At 38.1% G+C, this 23,174-nt stretch overlaps 1 protein-coding gene across 1 annotated transcript in view; it reads left to right on the plus strand.

Moving 5' to 3' along the window:
* The window catches only part of itgbl1 (integrin, beta-like 1), a 684,868-nt gene that overhangs the window by 296,141 nt on the left and 365,553 nt on the right, over nucleotides 1-23,174 (plus strand). Inside the window, exon 6 of the mRNA XM_028799973.2 lies at nucleotides 20,754-20,894. Within this exon, the coding sequence (XP_028655806.1) occupies nucleotides 20,754-20,894 (141 nt within the window). The remainder of the gene's footprint in view (nucleotides 1-20,753; nucleotides 20,895-23,174) is intronic.

Below are 23,174 nucleotides of genomic sequence, written 5' to 3' on the forward strand. Positions count from 1 at the left end.
CTCCTACGTACTTCCGGGTTAACATCATGGTAATATTCCCCTGGTTCTTGGTGAGCTCCTCCTGGCGGCACCTAACAGGGCTGAAGAAATGGACTCCATGTCCCATACTGCCCTGCAGGAATCCGAGGAACCATTTCCATCCAGGGGTGCTGCCATCTAGTGTCCTGGAGGATGTAGTGCCCTGAAAAGGTTGGTTTCTTTAGTTGAGGGACGTCCCGGCCAGACTGAAACACTGGCCATCCATCACAGTACTCCTCCCCCAGCTGAGCATCATAATGCGAGGCGGCCAGCCTCACTAGGGTAGTTCTTCCCCGGGAGGGACTGTCTGCCCTGACCAGACCACGGCTTCTTCCTGTAATACAAGAGCAGGAGAACAACGGGGAGACATGGCAGTTCTGTTTCCCTTTAACAACCTCCCCGGTTCTCCCTGGACAGTTTCACCGTAAGTGGCCCGGCCTATGGCATTCATAACATAGCCTCCTCCCATTTAGTAATGCCCTGCAGGACTGGAAGTAGGCCAGTAACTTCTGCGTTGCCTTTTGTCCAGCTGGGGGCGGACAATCTCCCCGCCCATGTGGAGAGCGTCCCCTCCACACACAGTCTGTGTTAGGAGCTCCCTGTTTTACCTGCGGGATCTCCTTTTCTTTCTGGGACTTGCTTACTTGCTTGCTTGCTCTATTATTCATAGAGAGACCCTTTACTGTCTGCATCCCTTTTGTTTTAAGTGAGACCGATGTCAATGTCTTAAGGCTCGGGACCACTCGTAAGCCAGCACTATCTCGCTGCCCCAACGGCCCCGCTCCTTCCATCGAACACTCGGTCATCATGCCTACATTAACTGTGGGGCGTAAGATTACTTGGCAGCCGATACTAGAAACTCGCACTGCCCTTTTAATCTGAGTCCCAACTTCATGTACGGTACCGGATATGCTCATCTGTACCACCAAATCGGTCATCTGTGGAAGCTTCCGTCCACAGTGGCGTAAATATTCCTCCACATGCCTTAGAGGTGCCTCGGTCATCGCTCCCAATTCCTCTATTACTTTTCTAATTGAGGTGATGATCTGTAAAAAGCATTGCACAGGCTGTATTAGTTTTTCAAGGTCCCGCACATTAAAGTCCTTTTCTTGATCAGCTGGAGGCAAGCTTGGGCTTTCAAAAACCCCGCCCTCCAGCTGCGAGCCGCCAGGCTTCTTCTGCGCCTGCGCAGTTGGGTCTCACATGGCCTTTTGGGATTTGGAGTTCCGGAGACTGGCTTCGAGCTGACCGCAATCCACCTGACTCAGTTTTTCTGTGGATCGATCGATCACTCCCCGAAACTCCTTACCTTTAATTATGGCGTGCAACGCTTTGTCCGCCTTCCCCTCCCTTTTCGTGAAAACCACGTCCGTCAATGGGTCTTGACTCCAGCCTACGGACCACGGTTGACCTTCTCCTTCCCGTGATGCATCGGGGCTCGTCGCGTGTCCTAGGCTGTCCGACCTCATGCGGAAGTCTTCCGTGCTTTTGTTCCCCTCGGATAGTGCACAACCGTCTTTAGGATGACTTGCCATTTTAATTACAACCTCCGGGTGCGCGCCGTCTACGAGGTATAAGCAGGGGACAAAATGGGTTATTTTAAATATGTTTTCAATCCCTCCCCCGGCACATACCTCGTCTTTGTTATTGGCACCCGGAAAAATGTCTTCCCATACGACGCCGTCGCTCCATTGCTCCTTATGGATGCAGGGGCTGTCTTGCATCAGACTTCCCTCAGCACTGTTGGTCGGTTTAGTCATCTTCTTTTTCCCCATGACGAACTGTTGAAACGGGTTTGGCGGTTTTGTGTGTCGCTGTCTGGGGGTTCTGTCTACATTAATTTTAAAGGTTTTCTGACCCAACAGACGGCCAGAATCCTGCCGGCTACACCAATTGTGGATGCTAGAGGCGCTGTTGCCCGGTTGAACCCCCAGACAGACATCCAGGACACATGTTAAAACCACCCAGAAGAATTCTTTATTAATATTCTTCAATAACAGTACCCAAAGCACTGCACACTGCACAACTCTTAAATCAATAATCAATAATACAAAATATCAATCCTCCACTGCCAGCAGCTCCGTCGCACTCCCACCCAACTCTGGCTCAACTGCTGGGCTTCCCACAATCCTTTTTAAAGTCCATGACCCGGAAGTATTCCATCCTCGTGACTCCTACGTACTTCCGGGTTAACGTCATGGTAATATTCCCCTTTTTCTTGGTGAGCTCCCCCTGGCTGCACCCAACAGGGCTGAAGAGACGGACTCCATGTCCCATAATGCCCTGTGTGAATCAGAGGAACCAGTTCCATCCAGGGGAGCTACCATCTAGTGTCCCGGGGGATGTACTGCCCTGAAAAGGTTGGTTTCTTTAGTTGAGGGACCTCCTGGCCGGACTTAAACGCCAGCTGTCCATCACAATAGATATATACACACACATTATGGTGTGACCGCACCCCCGAATGACTAAAAATGAATAAAATTAAAAAGAAAGAAAAACTTTATTGCTATTGGTATAAAGGAGCCCCAATAGCGTTTCCTGGCACACTTCTGCTGGATAATTCGTTGGCTGAAAGTCCTCAGTGTTAGTGTGTAAGAGAGAGAGGATGTGCAACATTGTTCATAATGGCACTTGGTTTTGTTTTAATTCTCTTTCATTACTACCTCCAGGGGGACCAGTGGTGTGTCTTATAACTGAGCCTGTCCTTTTAATCAGTTTGTTGATCTCTTAAAGTGATGTTAGCAGCCCAGCACACCAGAAAAAAGAAAATCGAGCTCTAGAAGATGTAAATGATGTCACTTCCTATATTAAAGGAGCACAGCCTCCTAAGGAAAAGTCCTGCTCTGCCCTTTCTTATGTAATTCCTCTGTGTTACGAGATAAGTCCAACCTGTCATTGATGTGGACCCCCAAGTATTGTAGGGGTGGACTACCTCCGTATACACTCCCTGAATAGTGACCTGACACAGAGGCTCTTTGGCTAAAGTCAATAACCAGTTCCTTGATTTTGCTGATGTTGTTATTATTTATCATTATTGGTTTGTGTTTTGAATAATGATTATATTCATTTTGCAGACACTAACTTTGCAAAGAGTTTTGTCAAAAGATAATCAAAAAGCTAGGAAGTTAGCTTAGTATAAACTAAAATTATCCTCATTAGTTAGAAATTAATATAAAATCCTGCAGACTAAGCAATTGAACTTCAAACTACAAAGCTGCTTTTTCATCCCAATGAAAATGTTTTGCAGAGCTGATTAATTAATTATATAAGTAAATAATAGTTGAATTATTGTACTGTTATGAATATGTAAAAGATTTGACTGTCTAAAAGCCATGTTTTAACTTCGGTGTACTCTTCATGATCAGTCAGACATTTAACCTTATTGGTGTTAACATAGCAACATTCCATATTTTGTGTAAATAAGGCTAAGTCAGTCAGATTCTGGGTGATGTAGAATGATCTATTTTTACAGTGTGAAGCCCGAATATCTCTTGGGACAGTATTCTGTTGCTATCTAATGGATAACATAACAATATATTATAAATAATCATGAATATATCTATGTGTTTTGCTATTCTAAGGTAACTAATCAATATTCATTAGTAGGGTGGAGCCTTCAAACAAAACACAATAGCATGTAAATACGACGCTGTAAAGGCAACAATTTATTTGTATGAATGACAATGTAAATTGGTTGTTATACAGTATGTTCACGCAGATAGTGAAACTGATGCATACGGCACTGTAAAACAGAACTGGTGTAATAAGCCTAACGGTTCACTGTGCAAGTATGTGCATGACAAAAAGGCAAAATGATTGCAATCAAGTAGAAATACAAGAAATGCATTAGTCCTTTAAGCTATGTTCACAATGCAACAACTTTTATTTGTGTCAAAGGAAATGTGGAAGTCAGTAAGTCGTGCGCTTTGGTAGCCTACAATAACAAACTGGGCACATTGTTCATGCAGTTCAGGCACTGTCATTCTATCCTCATGCTCAAGCAACAGAAAAAAAATATAAAAACACTCTTCTACTGTCCCAATGCAAAATTGGGCTGTGAGTTGGTAACAGTTTCAAAACATATCACAGAAAGATCAGGTCAGGTTGGGGAGCATGCACTGGTACACCATGTTGCTGCACCTACCACACAATGAAACAGCTCGGGACAGCTGGTTGGCATTCCCCCCTGGCAGACACGAGGTCTAGTCCCACCCTCTGGAAATTACCCTCTATTTGCTGCAGCCATGTGTTACATGTGTGTCCTCTTGGCCTAGTCCAGCCACTTGGGTCCTCAACAATGAGGATCCTGCTAGCCAGATTACCCTCGGGAAATTGCACCACATGGCCATAGTGCTGTAACTGACTCTTCCTCACAATGCAGGTAATGTGCCTCATTCGGGACTCCACGAGCAACCGCTCATTTGACACAAAGTCAAACCAGCAGTAAACAAGGATTCTCCGAAAAGACACGTTACCAAAGGAGTCCAGTCTTCATTTTAGTCACTGGATAACATTCATGTCTCGCAATCATATAGCAAGACAGGAAGCACCAGGACTCTCTAAAAACTTGGACCTTTGTCCTTTTACATAGATATGTGGAACAACACACACCCCTTTCCAGCGACCTCATGATCCCCCCCATGCTCTCCCAATCTGTCTATTGACTTCATAGGAAGAGTCACCAGAGACATGAATGTCACTGCCAAGGTAAGTAAAGTTCTCGAGATCAGTGAATGTTTCTTCGCCAACAGGTGCCCCACAGCTGCTGGACCTCGCGACATTGCCCCATACCCAGTCCATGAAAGTATTGAACAGAACAGGAGCAAGAATACACCCCTGATGAACCCCAGAATCAACTGGGAAAAACACAGAGGTTCTGCTTCCACTCCACACAGCACTCACAGTACCAGTGTACAGGCCGGCCATGATATCCAGCAACCTTGAGGGGATCCTGCAAAGTCTCAGGATGTCCTACAGGACAGCTCGATCAAGTGAGTCGAATACTTTACGAAAATCGACAAAGGCTGCAGAGAAACTCTGCTGATTTTCGCATTTGTGCTCCATGAGACCCCTCAGTGCCAGGATGTGGTTGATGGTAGACTTAGGCATAAAACCAGACTGCTCCAGTCACTGGTAGGTGAGCAAGTGATCATGGATCCAATTGACAACGACCCTAGCAAGGGCCTTACCCGGCACAGAGAACAGTGTTATCCCACTGTAGTTGCAGCAATCCAGGCAATTACCCTTCCCTTCCCAGATAGGGACAAATCCAGTTTTCCAGTTTGTTGGAATGATGCCAGTCTCCCAAATGGAAGCAAAGATGTCTTGGAATGCCAGAAGGACAGCCCTTCCACCAGCCTGGAGAAGTTCATCCTGGATACCACAGATCCCTGCAGCCTTCCTCACCCTCAGCTTGTTCACCACCTGTGCAATCTCCGTGAGACTGGGTGGTTCACAGCTAGATGGAGGATCAGCCTCAAGAACTATGGACCCAGAGATATCCAATGTCCTAGCTGGAGGATTAGCTTTAAACAGCTACTCAAAGTAGCCAGCCCAGTGGGTCACAACTGCAGTGTCATCCATAAAGACCATTCCATCAGCTGTCCTGACTGCGACTCTCCGAGGAACAAGTTTGGATGTGCGTAATGCTTTGATGCCTCTGTAAGCAGGATGTGTGTCACTAGACCATAGATGGTGTGTCACTTGCTCACAGATTCCTCTAACAAACCCCTCCTTGTTTGCTCTCAGAGCCCTCGCATCAGTCCTTCTCTTTTCCCAATACATACCTGAGTTACCATCAAGCCGTGTGCTACAACTCCTATTGATGATATCCAGAGTGCCCTGCGAGATGAAACACCTCCTTCTGAGAACACTGGTAACACCAACACAATCATCAGCAACCTTCAGAGTCTTGTCACAGAAGGTCTCCCACTCACATCAGGACTGGTAGTTGCACCCAAGTCTGTAAGTTCCTCACACAAACTACATGCAAACTCGTCAGAAACTCCTATTAGGTTGTAACCTACTGGACCTAAGCTGGATCTTCAGAGTAGCAATAACAAGTCTGTGGTCAGAATTCACAAACTGGGCACTTCTGTTGAACCTGCAGTTTTGTAAGAGCAGAAAGGATATGTACTAAACCTTCATCAGTACATCAGTGGACACTAGACATGAATTTCTTACTGTATTTATGTTGACATTTTGATATTTTTATGTTTCTGTTACATGCAATAACATTTTCCTTGTTGAAAATGATCATGACTCATTTTTTTAGGGTAAATATAATGCTAAGGAAATTAATATGCTGAATTCTCCCTAACTTGATTTGTATGAAAGAGAGTGCACAATAGGAATGAATGACTTGACTAGAAGAGTTAAAAGCTATTGGTTTGAGAAGTGATTATTGTTATTTTTATTTTTTTTAATGAGCATAGTAGTGTCAATGCCTCTCTTGTAATCAGGTTTTACTCTAACTCTCAGGCCAGTGTATTTTAACCTGATTGTTATTCAGAGGGTTAAGTCCCCTTACCATTTTCATTTAGGTGACTGAAAACAGATACTGTAGATAATTTATACCAGAACAATGAGTGAAAGATTTGAAATAGACTGACTCCAAAGCAAAAATAAATGCAGACAAAGTTGGATTGTTGGTTTAATTAAAGTCAATCAAAACCAAGTAATGATCAATAGGAGCAAGCAAAACTATAATCAAAGGTTATGCATAAAGGTCAAGGAACAAAATCAAGACAGCAGGGAAATGAAAAATTCAATGTTGATGTTCAAGAGTAAGGGTTTAAAAATATGAGAAGATTGGAGCAAAACAAACACTGGAGGAAACTAATAAGTTAGATTTATGAATAGAGTGGAGGTATGTTAAGGTAGCTTGTGGTTTTTGCCTCAAGTTTTAGTATATGTGCTAACAACATTATAGTTTGAATACTGTCTCACCTTGTCTGCACATTCATCCTGTGAGCATTTCCTCTGGGATGTCACTTTCCTTTATTCTGCCAAAGATTTATGTGTTAGAGTAATTTGTGACTTTTACTGGCCCTGTATAAATGAATATGTCTGTGTGAGTGAGTGGGAGGGAGAGATAGACATTCTATGCGGTGTTCATTCATGCCCTTTACTCACTTAGGTAAACTCACAGCTTTCCTTCTCCACAATTCAAAATTTAAATGAAAGGTTACAGTAAATGAATAGATAATTTGTTTATTCTTACCAAAGTTACATTGATTACCCTGTGCAAAGATGACACAATTTAACTTTGGATGCACAGAATGTGTTTCTTTTACAATCATAGCACGTCTCTTGTGAATGTAAAACTATCATGTACAGCATTATTTTATTTATTATACAGCTTTGCAAAACTTAGAAGACAGAGAATATTTATTTTATTTACCTGGTTTATTTTTTAATGAATTTATGTGCTCTTCATTTCAGGGTTACACTAAAAAAACACTAAGAATATGAAGAAAATTAAAAATAAAAATAATTGAATGCTTATGAGATTTTTTATTTTTTACAAATAACATAAAATACTGTACATTTTAACATTAAGAGCTACATGACATATACCGTATATACTTGTGTTTAAGTTCTCCCACGGATAAGTCGGGGCTTGATTTTACCGTATAATTTCTGGTATTTTATAATGTCAGTTGTATAAGTCGAATGCGGAAAACTCACGCTATTGGTCTAATAGATTGTGATATGTTAACGGCCACCTGAGAGAGTAACCACGGAAGCACACTGCCTTTTTTTCTATGTATTGTGCCTATGTTACCACACAGTAATACCTGGACTATTCTGAAGCGATGTTTGCCCTGTTTTGTGTATCTCACACCCTCATACACCTTTATCATAAGAGCATCCCTTATGGAGCATTCGATCAGAAGAAAATATGAAGCTGGTTTTAAATGAAAAGTTGTTGAAGTGGCAAAAGAAATTGGCAACTGCACTACTATAGCAAAATTTAATGTATCTGAGAAACTGGTGCGAGATTGGAGGAAGCAGGCAGATGTAAAAAAAAATAATTAAGTGTTGTATTTTTGAACAGGCGTATAAGTCAGGGTCTGATTTTATGATTGATTTTTCGGGCTTCAAGACCCGACTTATGCGCAAATATATTCAGTAATAATCCCTTCAAGGTCTCAGAAGAAGAATTCCCAATCCTGGAAGCATGGGAAAGGATGCAGGAACCAATCCGGGGTGGCACAGCAGGACACACTTAAACACCTTTACTGGGTCAAAGCAGACCAGTTTGGCAAGTGTTAAAGATGTTGGAGAAAAGCAGAAAGACCATGGGCAATCTGTAAAGACAAAGAAAGAATTTGCCAGTGACAAACTGCTTGTGACCCCGCTGGGAACTGAAGCCTGGTCCGTAGAAACAAAGCAGCAGTAATGCTAACCATTGCATCAACTTATGTTTAATATTAAAACTTTTGTATAATATCGAATAATCATTTAATATAACACCTTTGTATTACATAATGATAAGTGCACACTACTTGAGTGCCAACTTACAGTATTTTGCAGAGTTAGAAAAAATCCTAACCCACTCTCCATAATTCAGTGGGAAAGCAAAGTGTTAATATCTTATGTTAGAAAAAAACACAACCCATGGGCGTCCCACAGCCGTAGCCCTTGGCACCCGTCCGATCTGCCTGCCACTTCCGTCAATCACCCCACCTCCTCTCCTGGATGCTGCTGCATTGGAATCCCATCCTTCTCTCAACTCCCATGGGCCCTCTCTATTTCGCCAGCTTCAACCTGCAGCCTGTTAACTGACGAGAGCACCACCACTTGGAGCTCCTCCAGCCCCCTGTCTCACTCCTCCTCAATCAGTGTGGCACATACCTCCCAGCTTGTCCTCCTTTCACTTTACCTCTCCCCACTGGCAATCATTGTCTCTCTCTCATTTTTGTTGTTTTGTTTGTTTCATTCTTGGCTCGAGTTCCAAGATATCCACCAAGTGGACACAGTACAGGTGCTCCGTTTGACAGTCTATGAAATACCAATGGAGAACAGCTAAACTGACTGCGCCTGCACATAACAAGCAGTCAGCTCACCAACCCAATGACATCCAGTAGTGACGCTATCTCAATGCAGAGCACTCCCGCACCCACAAGTCCAAGCTGAACTGTTTTTATTGTAAAACTCCCAAAGCAGTGGAACCCTCTCACGACTCCGAATAACAGTAAAAGTTGGAAGTGAGAAAATTCGACAAGTAGACAAACATGCAAGTAGATGTAGGACCCCGTCCTGTTTTATATCAACAAAGTTGTTACAAACATAAAATAATTAAAGCTACCTTCTTTTTACATATGAGTCATATTACATGTACAATTACAATGTCAGCCAGGTCAATTCAGTGACTTTCAGTGTGAGTGGACAGTACTTGAAAAATGGATGTATTTGGTAAGTTTTTAAGCTTTTCTTCATGCCCCCTACTCTCCATTGTAAAGCGTCAGAGCAAGCAAGATATTTTTTTAAGTTTGTAGTAAGGTGTTCAGAAAACAATTTTGCGTGGCAAATGCATATACTGTATACCATGTTTGTGTAGAAATTACTTGAAAAATACTGAACTTATGCTTTAAAATTCCTCCAAAATAAGCCTGCCAGGCATCCACATCTGCCCTTTTCCTTTAGATGTTCAAATATATGTGGGGTGCAATTTTAAAACAGGGCTTTTGATGACCTGGCCTTCCAGACTGGGTGGAGGAGAGGCTTTAAGTGTTGATTTCTGATTTAACGTATCTTAATTATCTTTGGAAATGTTGTATTGATTGTGTTTCACTGGAAGTCTTTTTAAATTGTAATGTGATCTTTAAGCTTAGTAAAGTTGATACAAATATATTGTGAACACTTTCCAGACTAACAGATCTATTACGAGACATTTGGTACTATTTATGCAGAACAATTAACTGTCTTCTTGGACAAAAAATTTCAAATAAAAATATCTTTAAATTTGCTCTTTCTCTCTTTGTGGTATACTCAAGTAGCACATTCCATGCTGCTGGACCAGTTTCACAGTTTTTTGGTCAACAAGCCTGTGATGTTTAATTAGTCTCATTCAGTCTTGGCTTTGCGCATCCCCTTAGGCAAGGCCAAGATGGCATCTGGTAACAAAACCCTTCATGGGACAGGAGACTGAGGGTGCCTGCTGTTTTTTGTATCTTCAATTTTTAAATATTTACAAATGAGTACCATATGCTTATAAATAGTACTAGAAGCACATATGTTTAATCAAGAAAATGCAACTTATAGTTTTACATTCTGATTTTGTATAGGTTGTACAACATCATGCATGGCAAGATGAGGTAAAATCTTTAGCAAAGTTACTAAAAAGTAATCAAATACAAAAACCATGAACAAGTTCTTGTTGATGCAAGCTATATCTAGAAAAAAAATAGGTTAAAGCTCTAATTTGTATCAATAAGTTAGTACTTAAATTTTTTCTTTATAGCTGAAACATATTTAATCTACAAATAGTAATGTAAATACTTAAAAATAAACAGTATGTCACAAACAAACAAATTGTTAATTCTGTCCTTGTTTTTTTTGTTTATATTTTTTTTATAAATTTAAGCTACGTGCCAGTGGTTGTGAGCTTTTCTCTCTATCTATACTAATAAAAGGCAAAGCCCTCACTGACTCACTCACTCACTCACTCACTCACTCACTCACTCACTCACTCACTGACTGACTCACTCATCACTAATTCTCCAACTTCCCGTGTAGGTGGAAGGCTGAAATTTGGCAGGCTCATTCCTTACAGCTTACTTACAAAAGTTAGGCAGGTTTCATTTCGAAATTCAAAGCGTAATGGTCATAACTGGAACATATTTTTTGTCCATACACTGTAATGGAGGAGGCGGAGTCACGTATCGCGTCATCACGCCTCCCACGTAATCACGTGAACTAAAAACAAGGAAGAGATTTACAGCACGAGTCACACGCGGGAACGAAGGTAAATGACGTTAATTTTTGACTGTCTTTTAATACTGTGTAAGCATACATATTAACACATGTGCAATTAAACGTGTGCATTTACGGGGTGATTTCTCAGGCTTAAAAGCTCGCCTTTTACTAAAAAGGTAAATGCAAAACTATTTTCAATCAGTTTATTGAAACGCTCCCGTTAAGGATTGCAATAACATATTCGCGACATAAAAGAACGAAGTAGGGGGAAATGGAGGAACAGCTGCAAACAGCGAAGAGCAAAAAATTAATTAAACAATTGAGAACGGAGCGAGTGAAGCATACAAGAATGTTCATAAGGGAAACAAAGCACGGTGTAAAACGTAAGTTTAAATTAAGTTTATAGAAACGCTCCCACTGCGGATTGCAATAACATATTCGCGAGATAAAAGTTTAATGAGAAGACACGAGGTATAAACGAACCACACGCCGTGGCGCAACGTTAGGGGCAACAGTTTCAAACATTCTAAGATCTGCTTCTCGCAACTGAAAGACGGCACATGGCGGATGTTAGCCGACTTGCTGACCGCAACGTTAGGGGCTTCAACTATGGCGCTGACGCCACATCTCAGTGCCAACACTTTCCAGACTGTACTTAAAAGACACGCCCTCCTCACTGGACAGTTAAAAAGACCAATGAAACTAACGATGACATCAAGTATTACCCAATCAAAAGTAGGAAAGGAGGCATCTTCATAAAATGCGTGTGGGATGATTTGCATCACACGCTGCTTTAAAAAAAAATTTTTTTTAAAAATACGGGATAAATCCCGTCCAGTATTGATTCAAAACGGGACGCGCAATTTCATTCTCAAACGCGGCACGATTCCGTATTTTAAAGGATGGGTGGCAACCCTACAGTGCCAGGTAACCACCCATACAATCAGATTGTGATTCACACTAGGAATGCAATGAATGTAATTACCCCGATCTACATACAAGGTGAAAGTCTTGCAACATTCAAAGATGATGGTTTGGGATAATTAGTACTTATTAAGTACACCATGGAACATAAAAGAGCTTATGAAGCCTTGAACCGAAAAAAGCAAGATCTCAGAGATCGTAAAAAAAAAAAAAGGAGGTAATGTCGTTTTACTCGCTGTAGATTTTAGTCAAACATTACCAGTTATTCCACGAGGGAGACCAGCACATGAGCTCAACGCGTGTTTAAAATCCATGCTTCTCCCACGGTCGGTTATATGTCGCGTGTTCTCGGGTAGGTACACCAAAAAATGTATACATTTAAGCATGTAATGGGCAAAGAAAAAATGAGGTATACCCGAAGGCACTGCAGTAGTACTCAATGTAACTTTACTTCTTAAATGTTAATGTTTTACTGTTTAATAATTTATACGCTTCTTATATATTGTTCAAATTCTTTTATCAAAATACCAGTGACAGCGCAATGCACGATAACATGGAGTGAATACACCATACGCATCTGCCCACGGCCGCCCTGGTGTGCGCAGATAGGAGTTGATTCTAAAATAAAATAAACATAAAAAGAGTAATACAATCATCACCCATAAAGCGGATAGCAGATGTGACGTTTTATATGTGTACCAGATTTCAAGTCAATAGGTGAAACGGTTTGCAAGCTACAGGTGATTTTAAATCCTGGACAGACCAACGAAAAGCCACGGTAGCAAATTATAGAAGAAGATTTTACTGTTTAATAATTTATATTTATATGAAATGTGCTTCTTATATATTACTTCATATTCTCATATGATAATGATGTTAATGTTGTTTATATTGATTTCTATGTTATTGTAAGTGCATCTATGTGTGTGTATATAAAAAAATATATATATAAAAAATATATGTGTATATGTATATATAATATATCTGTATATGTGTGTATATGTGTGTGTATATGTGTATATGTATATATATATGACAGCAACACTCATAACAATGACAACACAATTACATTGACAATCATGTTACGTTATTTTTAAAATGTTTCCTTTACTTTTTCATAACCTCTTTAACACACTACTTCTCCGCTGCGAAGCGCGGGTATTTTGCTAGTGATAAATAAATTGCTTTTCCTGTAGCATGGTTTCTGACTTATATTCCACTAAAATTTTGCAGATGTTGTTTTGGTTTTCAATTATTTATTATTTATGAGAAAGAAAGGAGCAATTACTTAAATTAAAAGCAATTAAAAAGAAAAAATGCATCGGCACTTCCCTCATTTGACAATGCAACATTTATCCAAATACCTTCAAGATGTAAATACCCATTTACTGCTGGAGTAATAAGACTTGATTCAGCACTTCAGCTGGCAGTACTGCACTTCATCATTGTTCTTCTCAGATAAAAGTGAATGGCCAGAATCCACAGCCAACTGCTCTGTGGTGAAAGGCGAAAAACGTTTTGAGATCAGTTGAATTGCCAGTGGTTGTTTTTAAAGATAGAAATGGAATAATCTCATTATTGAATAGAGAGGTGGACCTGCTCCTGGATAAAATAGGGAAAACTATCAATCTATAATATTTTAAACTATACAATATTTTAAACAGAAAATGCTAAATTCAGTATTGTAAACTGCACATTATTTTTTATCATTAGCATATATCTCTCTCTGACTTTATGCAATTTCTCCCCATCATTCCTAATTTCAGGCCTTCAAAACAGTTGTACATTATTGTCTTTCACTGCATCTTTCCCGAGCCTTGAGTGGGTAATTTACCTGCCTTCCTTGGATGCTGTAGCTGTTTTTCAGATTCATCATGATGGTCAAAGACATTAACAGCCACAGATATTTTCTTTTTTCCAATATTTGAAATATAAAAAAGGAAATTTTTCCATTTCAAATTGCTTGTTTAATGCCCATGGTAGCAAATCTTAATACACACCCTATATCATTTTGCAGTTTCATGTACCTATAGTAAAAATAATCTCCCACTCATGCAAGCTAGATTTATATACAACAGCATTGGAAATATCAAACCCTAGTCCATCTACCCTCAAACTCCATTGGTGTATGCTGTATCTTTAGGAGCCCACAATCACTCCTGCTCTCCACTGTGCAGCAGGAGTGGTCCCATTCTCCCCTGGCTTGCCTCTCACCATGCTCCTTTGCAAGGTTTTCTCTGATTGCTTTGCTGCCTTGTTTTCACACTGGCTTCCACATGATTCAGTCCAATAGATTCATTTGCCTTTCTTCTTTATTTTCTTTCCTCTTCTTTCTCATTTCCCCTTCCATACTCAGGCACTTCATACCTTGTGTGTGCAGATACTTTGCCTAAAGATTTGCGGAGTGTCAGAGGTAACTGGTTGAGCTAATCGCATTTGCACATGAATGCACAACATCCCCAGTAAACATCTGAAAAGGCAAGGTCACCTCATGTTTATGTCAATGCATGGGTGACATTAATTTCTACATATAGATTCTAACAAAATGAAACAGTTTATTGTAAATTCTTCTCCTCTTTTTAATATAGCTAACTATCCCTAAATCATGAGTCCTGCCAATTTATCCTAACATATTCTTTCACTGGGCATTAAGTTTTATTTGACTTTTTTTCAGAAATTTCTTTTTTTGTTATGTGAGAAATTTTTAAATTAAATTGCTGAATAATATAAGTAGCTGGTCATTACCATTAACACACACTCAGTTAATCCATCCGACTTTATTTTATATAGCACCTTTAACAAACTCAATATTCACATGTCACTTTTCAAAGCACACATGAATACAATTCATATTAACAAGATAACAGTGCAATGATTTTAAGAATGTCCTGAATATGCGTTGTGGATTCCTTGTGGTCTGTTCATTATATTTTTGGAAATTTTATATATGCCCTTCTTTATGTTTGTTCATTCTAATATCATGTTAACTACATTACCTTAAAGGCACTTTGTACTTTGTTTTGGATGATTCCTGACATTTTATGACTATTTTACATGACTTGGACCATATTATTTATGTTTCAACCAGGGTTTCTCACCTTGCTTGTGTTCAAATTCCTTTTTATGTCTTTTTTTTGTTCATGTTTGATTATTTTCTTTTTGTTAATAGTGTTATTTATGTTTGATATTTGCATTATTTTCTGTTTTTTTAATTAGTTTGTGTATCAGTTAATTTCTTCCATGTTCCTTATGCTTTGTGGGCAGTTCCCAAAAGGCTAGGGCCACCTTTCCTTCACCCTGAAACCACTACCTTCAGTCCTATAAAAGCTAAGAGAACACAGTGTTCCTTATGGTATATTGTATGCAGTAGGAGTTGGTGAGTTTTCATCGATTCTTGCTGTTTTTTAGTTTACTGGATTATTTGACCTATTTGCTGTTCAGGTTTGTGTTTTTGGAACATTTGAATTACCTATTTTATGAAGATAACTCCTTCTAGGCCTTTTGCGATCCTGCTACAGAGCATTATTGTGATTCTTTGTTTGCCCTTTTTGTTATACATGCTAAAGGCTAGCAGTAAACCTCCCCTTTTGCATCATTTTTTGGGACTCAATAGTGTTCTAGTCCCTTACCCATTTTGAAGGCCTACTTCCCAAATACTTAGGAGGCCTCATGCTGGGATCTTTTTTAAAGAACCTCTCCAGTTCACAACAGTTTGTGGTTACTATGCTTTTGCCAGTCACATGACTTGGAGGTCACATGATACTGCTTCTGATATCATAATGTTGGACATTTCTCAAAAACAAAATTCAATTTGAAGTGTTCATGATGGACTCTCATTTTTGATTTAGTACAAGGGCTTTTGCAATGTTTATTTGACTTTGACTGTGGCTTAGCATTTTGGCTTTGGTGAGTTCAAATGTCTTATTTTGGTTTATTTGGCTATGCTAAATTATTGTCTGCTCACTTTATGTCTTTCCATCTTCTGGATATTTTCTCAGGCTCCCAAAATTACACAAAACTCTTGTATATTGCAATGATTTTGTTACAGAAAATAACCATGTTGAAGAGTTTAATCAGCAAAGTAAAACTTCAGATGAAAAAAATAAAAAATGATTATCACCAAACAAGTGCAAACAATTATCTGTTTTTTTTTTAAATAGGTCAAAATTATGGAGCCTCTAAAGGGGCATGAGCAAAAAAAAAAAACTTGCACAAGAGATCTTTTATGAGTGAACTTCTTCAGTGCCCCCATAACCCATTTGCTAAAACAAGAATCTAGAGCTTAGAGTTCATTTCAAATGATGTTTGGAAACAAAGTATTAATGCCGGGTTGCAAGTATAAAAACTATGCCTTCATGGTAAAGACCCATCTTAAAATACTAGGGGGCTTTGCCCCCTGCTCACTTGGCTCGTCCACCACCACCTCCCTGGGGTGCGCTTCATAACAGCCATTTGCCGTCAACAACTTTGCATCTCTGCTACTCACGTTGTGAAGGGGTGGGGAGGCTGAATGCACGCAAAGGAGATGCGGACAGATTAGCTTCTGGCTTGCTGTTGCTGAGCTGCGTGTTCTGCTTGTCGCAGTGTGTGTCGATCATTTAAAAGCCTGTACAGCAGCTGTCTTTTTGTCTCACTGCGTTGTCTCGCGGGAAGTCAAAGTGTCGCTCTCGGGATGTCAAAGTGTCTTATGAGAAGATCACGTCTCGACCCAAGTTTTTTTTTATTATAATAGAGAAATAGGTCTATGAAATCCATGTCAACTTTCAATGAATCAGTTAAAGTTACAGAAGCAGAACAGTTCTAATGGAAACATATGGAGCCCCTAAAGGCATACATGTATCCCACAAACACTACCACATGTTTATACAAAATGCACACAAGATCATTTCAAATGGACAAAAGAAATAACTTTTTTTTTTTTTTTTTTTTTTGCTCGTCTCCATAAAAATTACATCCAAACATTTTTTTAGCTTAAATTTTTGTTGAAATAATTTTGTGAATGCTATTAAAATTTTGAAAAATGCTGTTAGTGAAGTATTAATCATTTATTCTGTAAAATCATTCTCTCAACAGAAGTCAATAAATAAATTAATTGTAATTTTAATAATAAGATAAAACTGATACATCTCTTATGTCACCTGACTCAGAAATGAATAAAACAATTTGTAAAGTAATTGATGAAAAGTCTTATGTTTTAATGAAATTAATTACATTCTTTTGTTATGCTAAACTAATTTCACCAGGTTGTTGTCTTTAATTAATCCTAAGTGTCAGAATAATAGTCAATAAATGTTTGAAGGGATTGACACCCAACACAGTTGTCAGCTGAAAGTTTGTCACACATACAGACATGTGTGCTTCAAATATAATTTATTCAAAAATTCAACCCTTTCTCTCTAAAATGTATTATGCCTGTTTAAAACAGTGCCAATTCAGCTAAGGCTGATAAGGAAGGAGGTTACAAGAAAACAGTGTATATATACAAAAATAGCAATACAGGTGTACAATCACAAATATCAACAAAGCCCCTAATTCCCATAAATATCTGTACTCAAACTTTTATGCAATATGAAAATAATAACATTGACATATGATCTGAATTTGCTGAATAGTAATAATGCCACTCACCAGTCTGATAGTACCTGTGGCATAACCTTCCTTTTTGATGGGCCATTATAAATATTACTTTGTAATCTCCTCGGCAAAAAACTGTGATTTATTTTCTTCCTTTCTATGCTTGAATAAATGTTGCTTTTCATAGATAAAATATGCTTAGCACACCTGAAGTCGCAAAAATTTTGACTAGTTCCCAAAGACAACATGAGACTTGCACTTTCAACAACTGTGGCAAGAATATCCAAAATCGTACACTACAGGTCAAAAGTTTTTAGAACACCTTAGTTTTTTCAGTTTTTCTTCAAATTTAATCAGTTGAAATGCAATGAATGACCTAAAATGACAAAAAGGTAAGCAGTAAACTGCCACAGGTTTTAATTTAAAATTTAGGTTAGCAAAAACTGAAAAAGGAAATTTCAGAATATTACAAATCGCCCTATTTCATGGAACAACTAATAGGTTACAACCTACAGATGTTCTGGAGCAATTAAAGTAAATTAAGCATTGCAAACAATTTACACAGGTGTCCCAACTTCAGTTGCTTACTTAAAAATACTGTATCTGTCTTAAAGCAGAGTTGGAACAGACTGTGCTACTACACCCTCTGAAGTACTACTTGGACAATATTTCAGTGATAATGGCAAGAAAAGAGCAATTAACAAATGAAATGAGACAGAGCATTATTACCCTTAGAAGTGCAGGTCTTTCATTTTGAGAAATTGCAAAAAAAAGATAACACGCCACAAAATTTTGGGTGGAACACCAGCGTTCAGCAACACTTGAGTTAAAAAAAGAAACTGAATGAACAAAAATATTAGAAAAATGAGACCCTGCTCCACCCAGAACTTAATTTCATTATCCATATCAGCACTTCATCTGTCATCACAGCAGTCGCGCAGTTCAGTTGACTTCTAAGTGCTGCAAAGGAAGCTCATTTTCATGGCACAAGTGCTTTTCTGCAACTGCAGTCTTCAAAATGAACACACTATCAGCATTTGCATGAAATCAGATTTTGCATTCGTTGCTCGTGTGAAGTGCTCTGAATTGTGCCATGATACAGTTCAACAACTACGGAAGGTCTGAACCGTAAAATGAAAAAAAATTATGTGATAAACCTCATCTCGCATGTATCTTGTACTGCATTTGTGATATTTTCATGTTTGTACAGGATATGTACAAGATAAGGGTTATCCCATACTTTTTTCATTGTGTGGTACAGGGCTTCTGTAAACATCACCGCGGCATACGTAAGAAAGTTATTAAACTCAGAAGCTATTTTGGTATACTGTCTCTATTAATAGTCTGCAAAGTGCAGTGCTAAAGTTGTTTTCTCTCCATGGTTACACTTCTTCAAAGGGCAAGTAGTCTGCATTTTCTACATTTTACATTTCTCTCAACTGTCCCTTCTTAATCCTTTCTAAAATAGGCTTATTTTCCATGTTATACTTTTGAGAGACCTTATTCTCAGCATTAAAGAACATCAAATCGGACAAAAAAAAAACAACAGACTGACAGATGACGTTACTACTGCTTGCTTGGGCTTGAAGTTCACAAAGCACCTACCTTCAATTTCAGATGTTATCTATTAAAGCTCAGCAACAAAAAAGTAATTAATTGATGTCAAATCAAATGTAATAAGTTCCATATTTTTTCAGTTCAATTCAAAATTACTATTAAAAGTAAGGTAATTTTTAGTGTACTATTATAAGCCCAATTAGAATAATTGCGCAGATCATTTTCTCTACTGTAAGTCACTTATTTTTCTTTTACTTTTTTAATACATAGCCCCACATATGATTGGGCTATATTTTTTTTAAATAAATGAATATGTAAATAATTGTTTCTCTTTTGTCTAGTGGGGGTGACATGCCAACAGAATCAAATTAGGCATTTTCAGAATTTTTGATATGCTGAGCCCAAAAGGTTCACCATCACTGTCCTACACAATACAAAGGCAATTGGAAACTGAAAGATAGGGGCCTCACAGCACATCAGGTTCAAGCATATCTTCATAGTGGTCAAAAAAGCAAGTCTGTGAAATGGAGACTTTTGTGCTGCAGGTTTGACAAGACAAGTGACAGTAAGAAAGCCATTCCTTAAAGGACAAAATAGGGCCTTGAAATACCAGCTATGGACTACTGTAGACTGAAGGAAAGTCTTATGTACCAATCAATCAAAATTTGAAATGTTCAGTTCATCACACAAGGTGTTTGCCATTGAGTTTGAGAAAGGATGGTTCCTCAGTATTATACCAACTGTCAAACATGGAAGAGGAAGTGTGACGGTGTGGCATTCTTTTGCTGGAGGCAGAGTTGGTGACTTGCACAGAGTGACTGGCATTTGGAATCAAAAGGGTTACCACAGTTATATCAGCAAAAGGTGGCTACGTGGATGAATCAAAAATCTGAATAAAATTTGTACACTTAATAATTCCTTGACTTTTTAAAAAATTTGATATTGTTTATTTGTTCTATGCCTTGATTTCATGAAACATTAAAACATTAAACTGCATTAATTTCCTTAAAAACTGAGGTGTTCTAAAAATTTTGACCAGTAGTGTAGGTGAAAAGCAAGAACAAGTGTCTCACTGACTGATGTTTTCTCATTGGCTCAGCATGTTCCATCCTGGTATACTAGTATCTGTTCATCATTAAATGTTTTTAATTAAGTGAAAAAGCATTTTTATGTGCTATTATTGTTATTGCTATATGAACTTAAAAATGTTAAAAACAGGATCTTAAAATTCTCCCTTTGTCGATCACTTTGTTATGGTGAAAGTATAAACTCAAATTACTGAACACAACAGGGTAAGGGTAAATTTACTTTTGAAAAGTTGCCATGTGGTAAATGGGGCAAAAAAGTTTTCGAACCCCTGCTGTAATATATGCTTTTCCAGTGATTACCAGTGATTCCGAAAACAGCTCTGAAAAAGTGTTGTCTGTGGTATTCATCTAATTACATTGTTATAGTTATTGCTACATCGTTTACACAGTATAAAATTTGTATATTATGTAATGTATTGTTTATTTACATTTCAGTATGTTTTTACCTTCGTGATTCTCAGTGGCAGCAACATGCATAATATATAATTAAAACAGAATTGCAATATTTCAATTGTATAAAAACTTGGTGATATTAAACATGACAACGCAGCAATACTATGAACATTTATAAAACTACTAATATTGTTAAAAGTAAAATAGCACTAATTATATCTATATTATTAATATAGTATACATTTTGAAGAGAAAAATCTGTTTTCCCTATTTTAGGGACCTGCATATGTGGTGAGTGCACATGCTATGATGTGGACCCTACTGGGGACTGGGGAGACATCCATGGAGAAACTTGTGAGTGTGATGAGAGAAACTGTCTCTCAACATATGATCGATATGCAGATGACTTTTGCTCAGGTAAGTGAAGCTGAATAATGCTGTTCATGGAGTATTAGTGAAACACCAGTGGTCCAGTTTCAAATAAATAGATTACTTTTCTTTGTTAAAGACTTGTAATATGATTTTCACTCAATCTGACATTTAGGATGATTTCTTCATATATTATTCATTGCTTTCATTATGTACCGTAAACTAAAGTGCCAAATTGAAAGTAACACATGGAATGTTTGGCCTAGTGGCTAATGAATGAATAAATAAAAAAAAAATCAAAAAGAGTTTGAGGGCTTTATACCACTCATTGTTAGCAAACAGTCTACCTGACAATCACTGGAAGTAAACAAGCAGTATGAAAGCAGCAGCAATCAATATACATTTAAGATTTGCCTTACAGACTTATGTAATGTATTTTTCAGTGAAATGTAATAATAATAAATAAGAAATATCTTTTACTTATTATTATTTAATGTTACACTATAAAGGGGAAGATTATCATTTTGATATATAAAACACTTGGTTATTGTATGTGCCAATATCACCTTGTTATGGCTAAAATGAAAGTCTAGATGGAATGAATTCATTATTGGTATTTCAGAAATTTGTGAAATCTGACAACCTAACTAATAAAGTTATTGGTACTACTAATAATAATTCATCAAAGTTTTATAGCACTTTTCTCGCTACTCAAAGTGCTACAGTGGGTAGGAAGCCACTGCAACCATCAGTAACGTGTAGCATTCACCTGAATGTTACAACAGCATCCACTCTGCACCAGTATGGTCACCACACATTAGCTGTTAGATGGTGAAGTGGTGAGAGAGAGAGAGAGAGAGCCAATTAGAGACAGGGCCAGTTCACAGGAGGTGCACAAGAAGGCAGCGCAGCTTCCACAGAATTGGCTGGTTTTGGCCTACACCAGGTTAAAAGTGCTTTTAACTTATAACTTCAAAAATATACTAAGAAAGTTAAACAATTCTTAGGTCTTTCAAGAGAAAGGGGAAACCATGAAAAACCTTTGGCACAAGCAGAAAAACTGTACTCCAAAGAATCTTTGTAAACAAAATGACTTATTGAACAAAAAGGAAACAAAGGCTTACAATGGAGGCAAAAAAGAAATGCCAAACAGGCAATTTGATTAACACCAAATTCCAGTCACAATCCTTAAATGATATTCTTAATTCAGAAGCAAAAGTCCAAAGTAAGCCAGAAAGAAAAGATGAAAACAATAGTCACAATCAGAAACCAACTCCGCCAGAACACATTCAAAATGAACTGCCCAGACTTCAATTATCAGCTTCCTTTTATTGGGGCCCAATGATAATGAGCAAGTGGCCACACCAACAAAATACAAGAAATTGGAACCGCAAAACGCACATTAGATATTACATTGTAACTAAATGGAATAAAATTAACAAATATCACATAAGTAGATTAATAAATTAACTGAACAATACTGTAAAAATAATGGAAAACAGTGAACAGTAATGAATAGAATACAAAGAAGACAAAAAGAAGCACTTTAAAACAGAGATGGAAGCCCAGTTTGAGTATATGACTTCCCAAAATAAGAATAAAAATTTACCCATGCAAAAAATAACAGTAACAAAAATAACACAAATTGCACAAAATGAATTCTAACCATGCACAAGAAACTTTTATAACTTGGCTTTCATGACGTCACATCATATGCCTAGCAACCATGCCACATCACAGCAATTAGGCATATAAAATGGTGGTGCCCAAGAAATCTATAAACACAAAATGAATGTGAAAGGCAATAGTACAGATAAAAAACAAACACAAAATGCAGACAAAGTGATGTTTTCAAGATACCAATAAAAATAATGAACAAAATTATTTGTGCAGTCTTGACACCGATACTGATTTCATCTGTGTTGATTTTGATGCAGTATCTCCTTTTCATATTCCCTGCAGTAACCAATACAACTATGCAAACCATTGTTCTGTCAGATATAGTGAATTTCTGCATTTTAAAATATAAACAACTAGCTGTGCTACCCGTCTAATACAAGTAGAATACTAAGTAATCAACATAGACCTCAGTGTTAACGCTTGCAGTACACCATCTATTGGAATGTATTTTGTAATGTGTGTAGTAATACAATGCATTGCATTTGTCATTCCAACTGATGATGAATCACAAACATTTGTAGTAATATGATGCATTAATACAAATGTTTATGATGAGCTGTCTATTGAAATGACAGAGACATTGCAACCAGACAGACACACAGATACACAAACACCCTTTTATTAAGGTATATATGAATAGGGTTTTAA

The sequence above is a fragment of the Erpetoichthys calabaricus genome, chromosome 4 (genome assembly GCF_900747795.2).
Source record: "Erpetoichthys calabaricus chromosome 4, fErpCal1.3, whole genome shotgun sequence".
Taxonomy (NCBI): domain Eukaryota; kingdom Metazoa; phylum Chordata; class Cladistia; order Polypteriformes; family Polypteridae; genus Erpetoichthys; species Erpetoichthys calabaricus.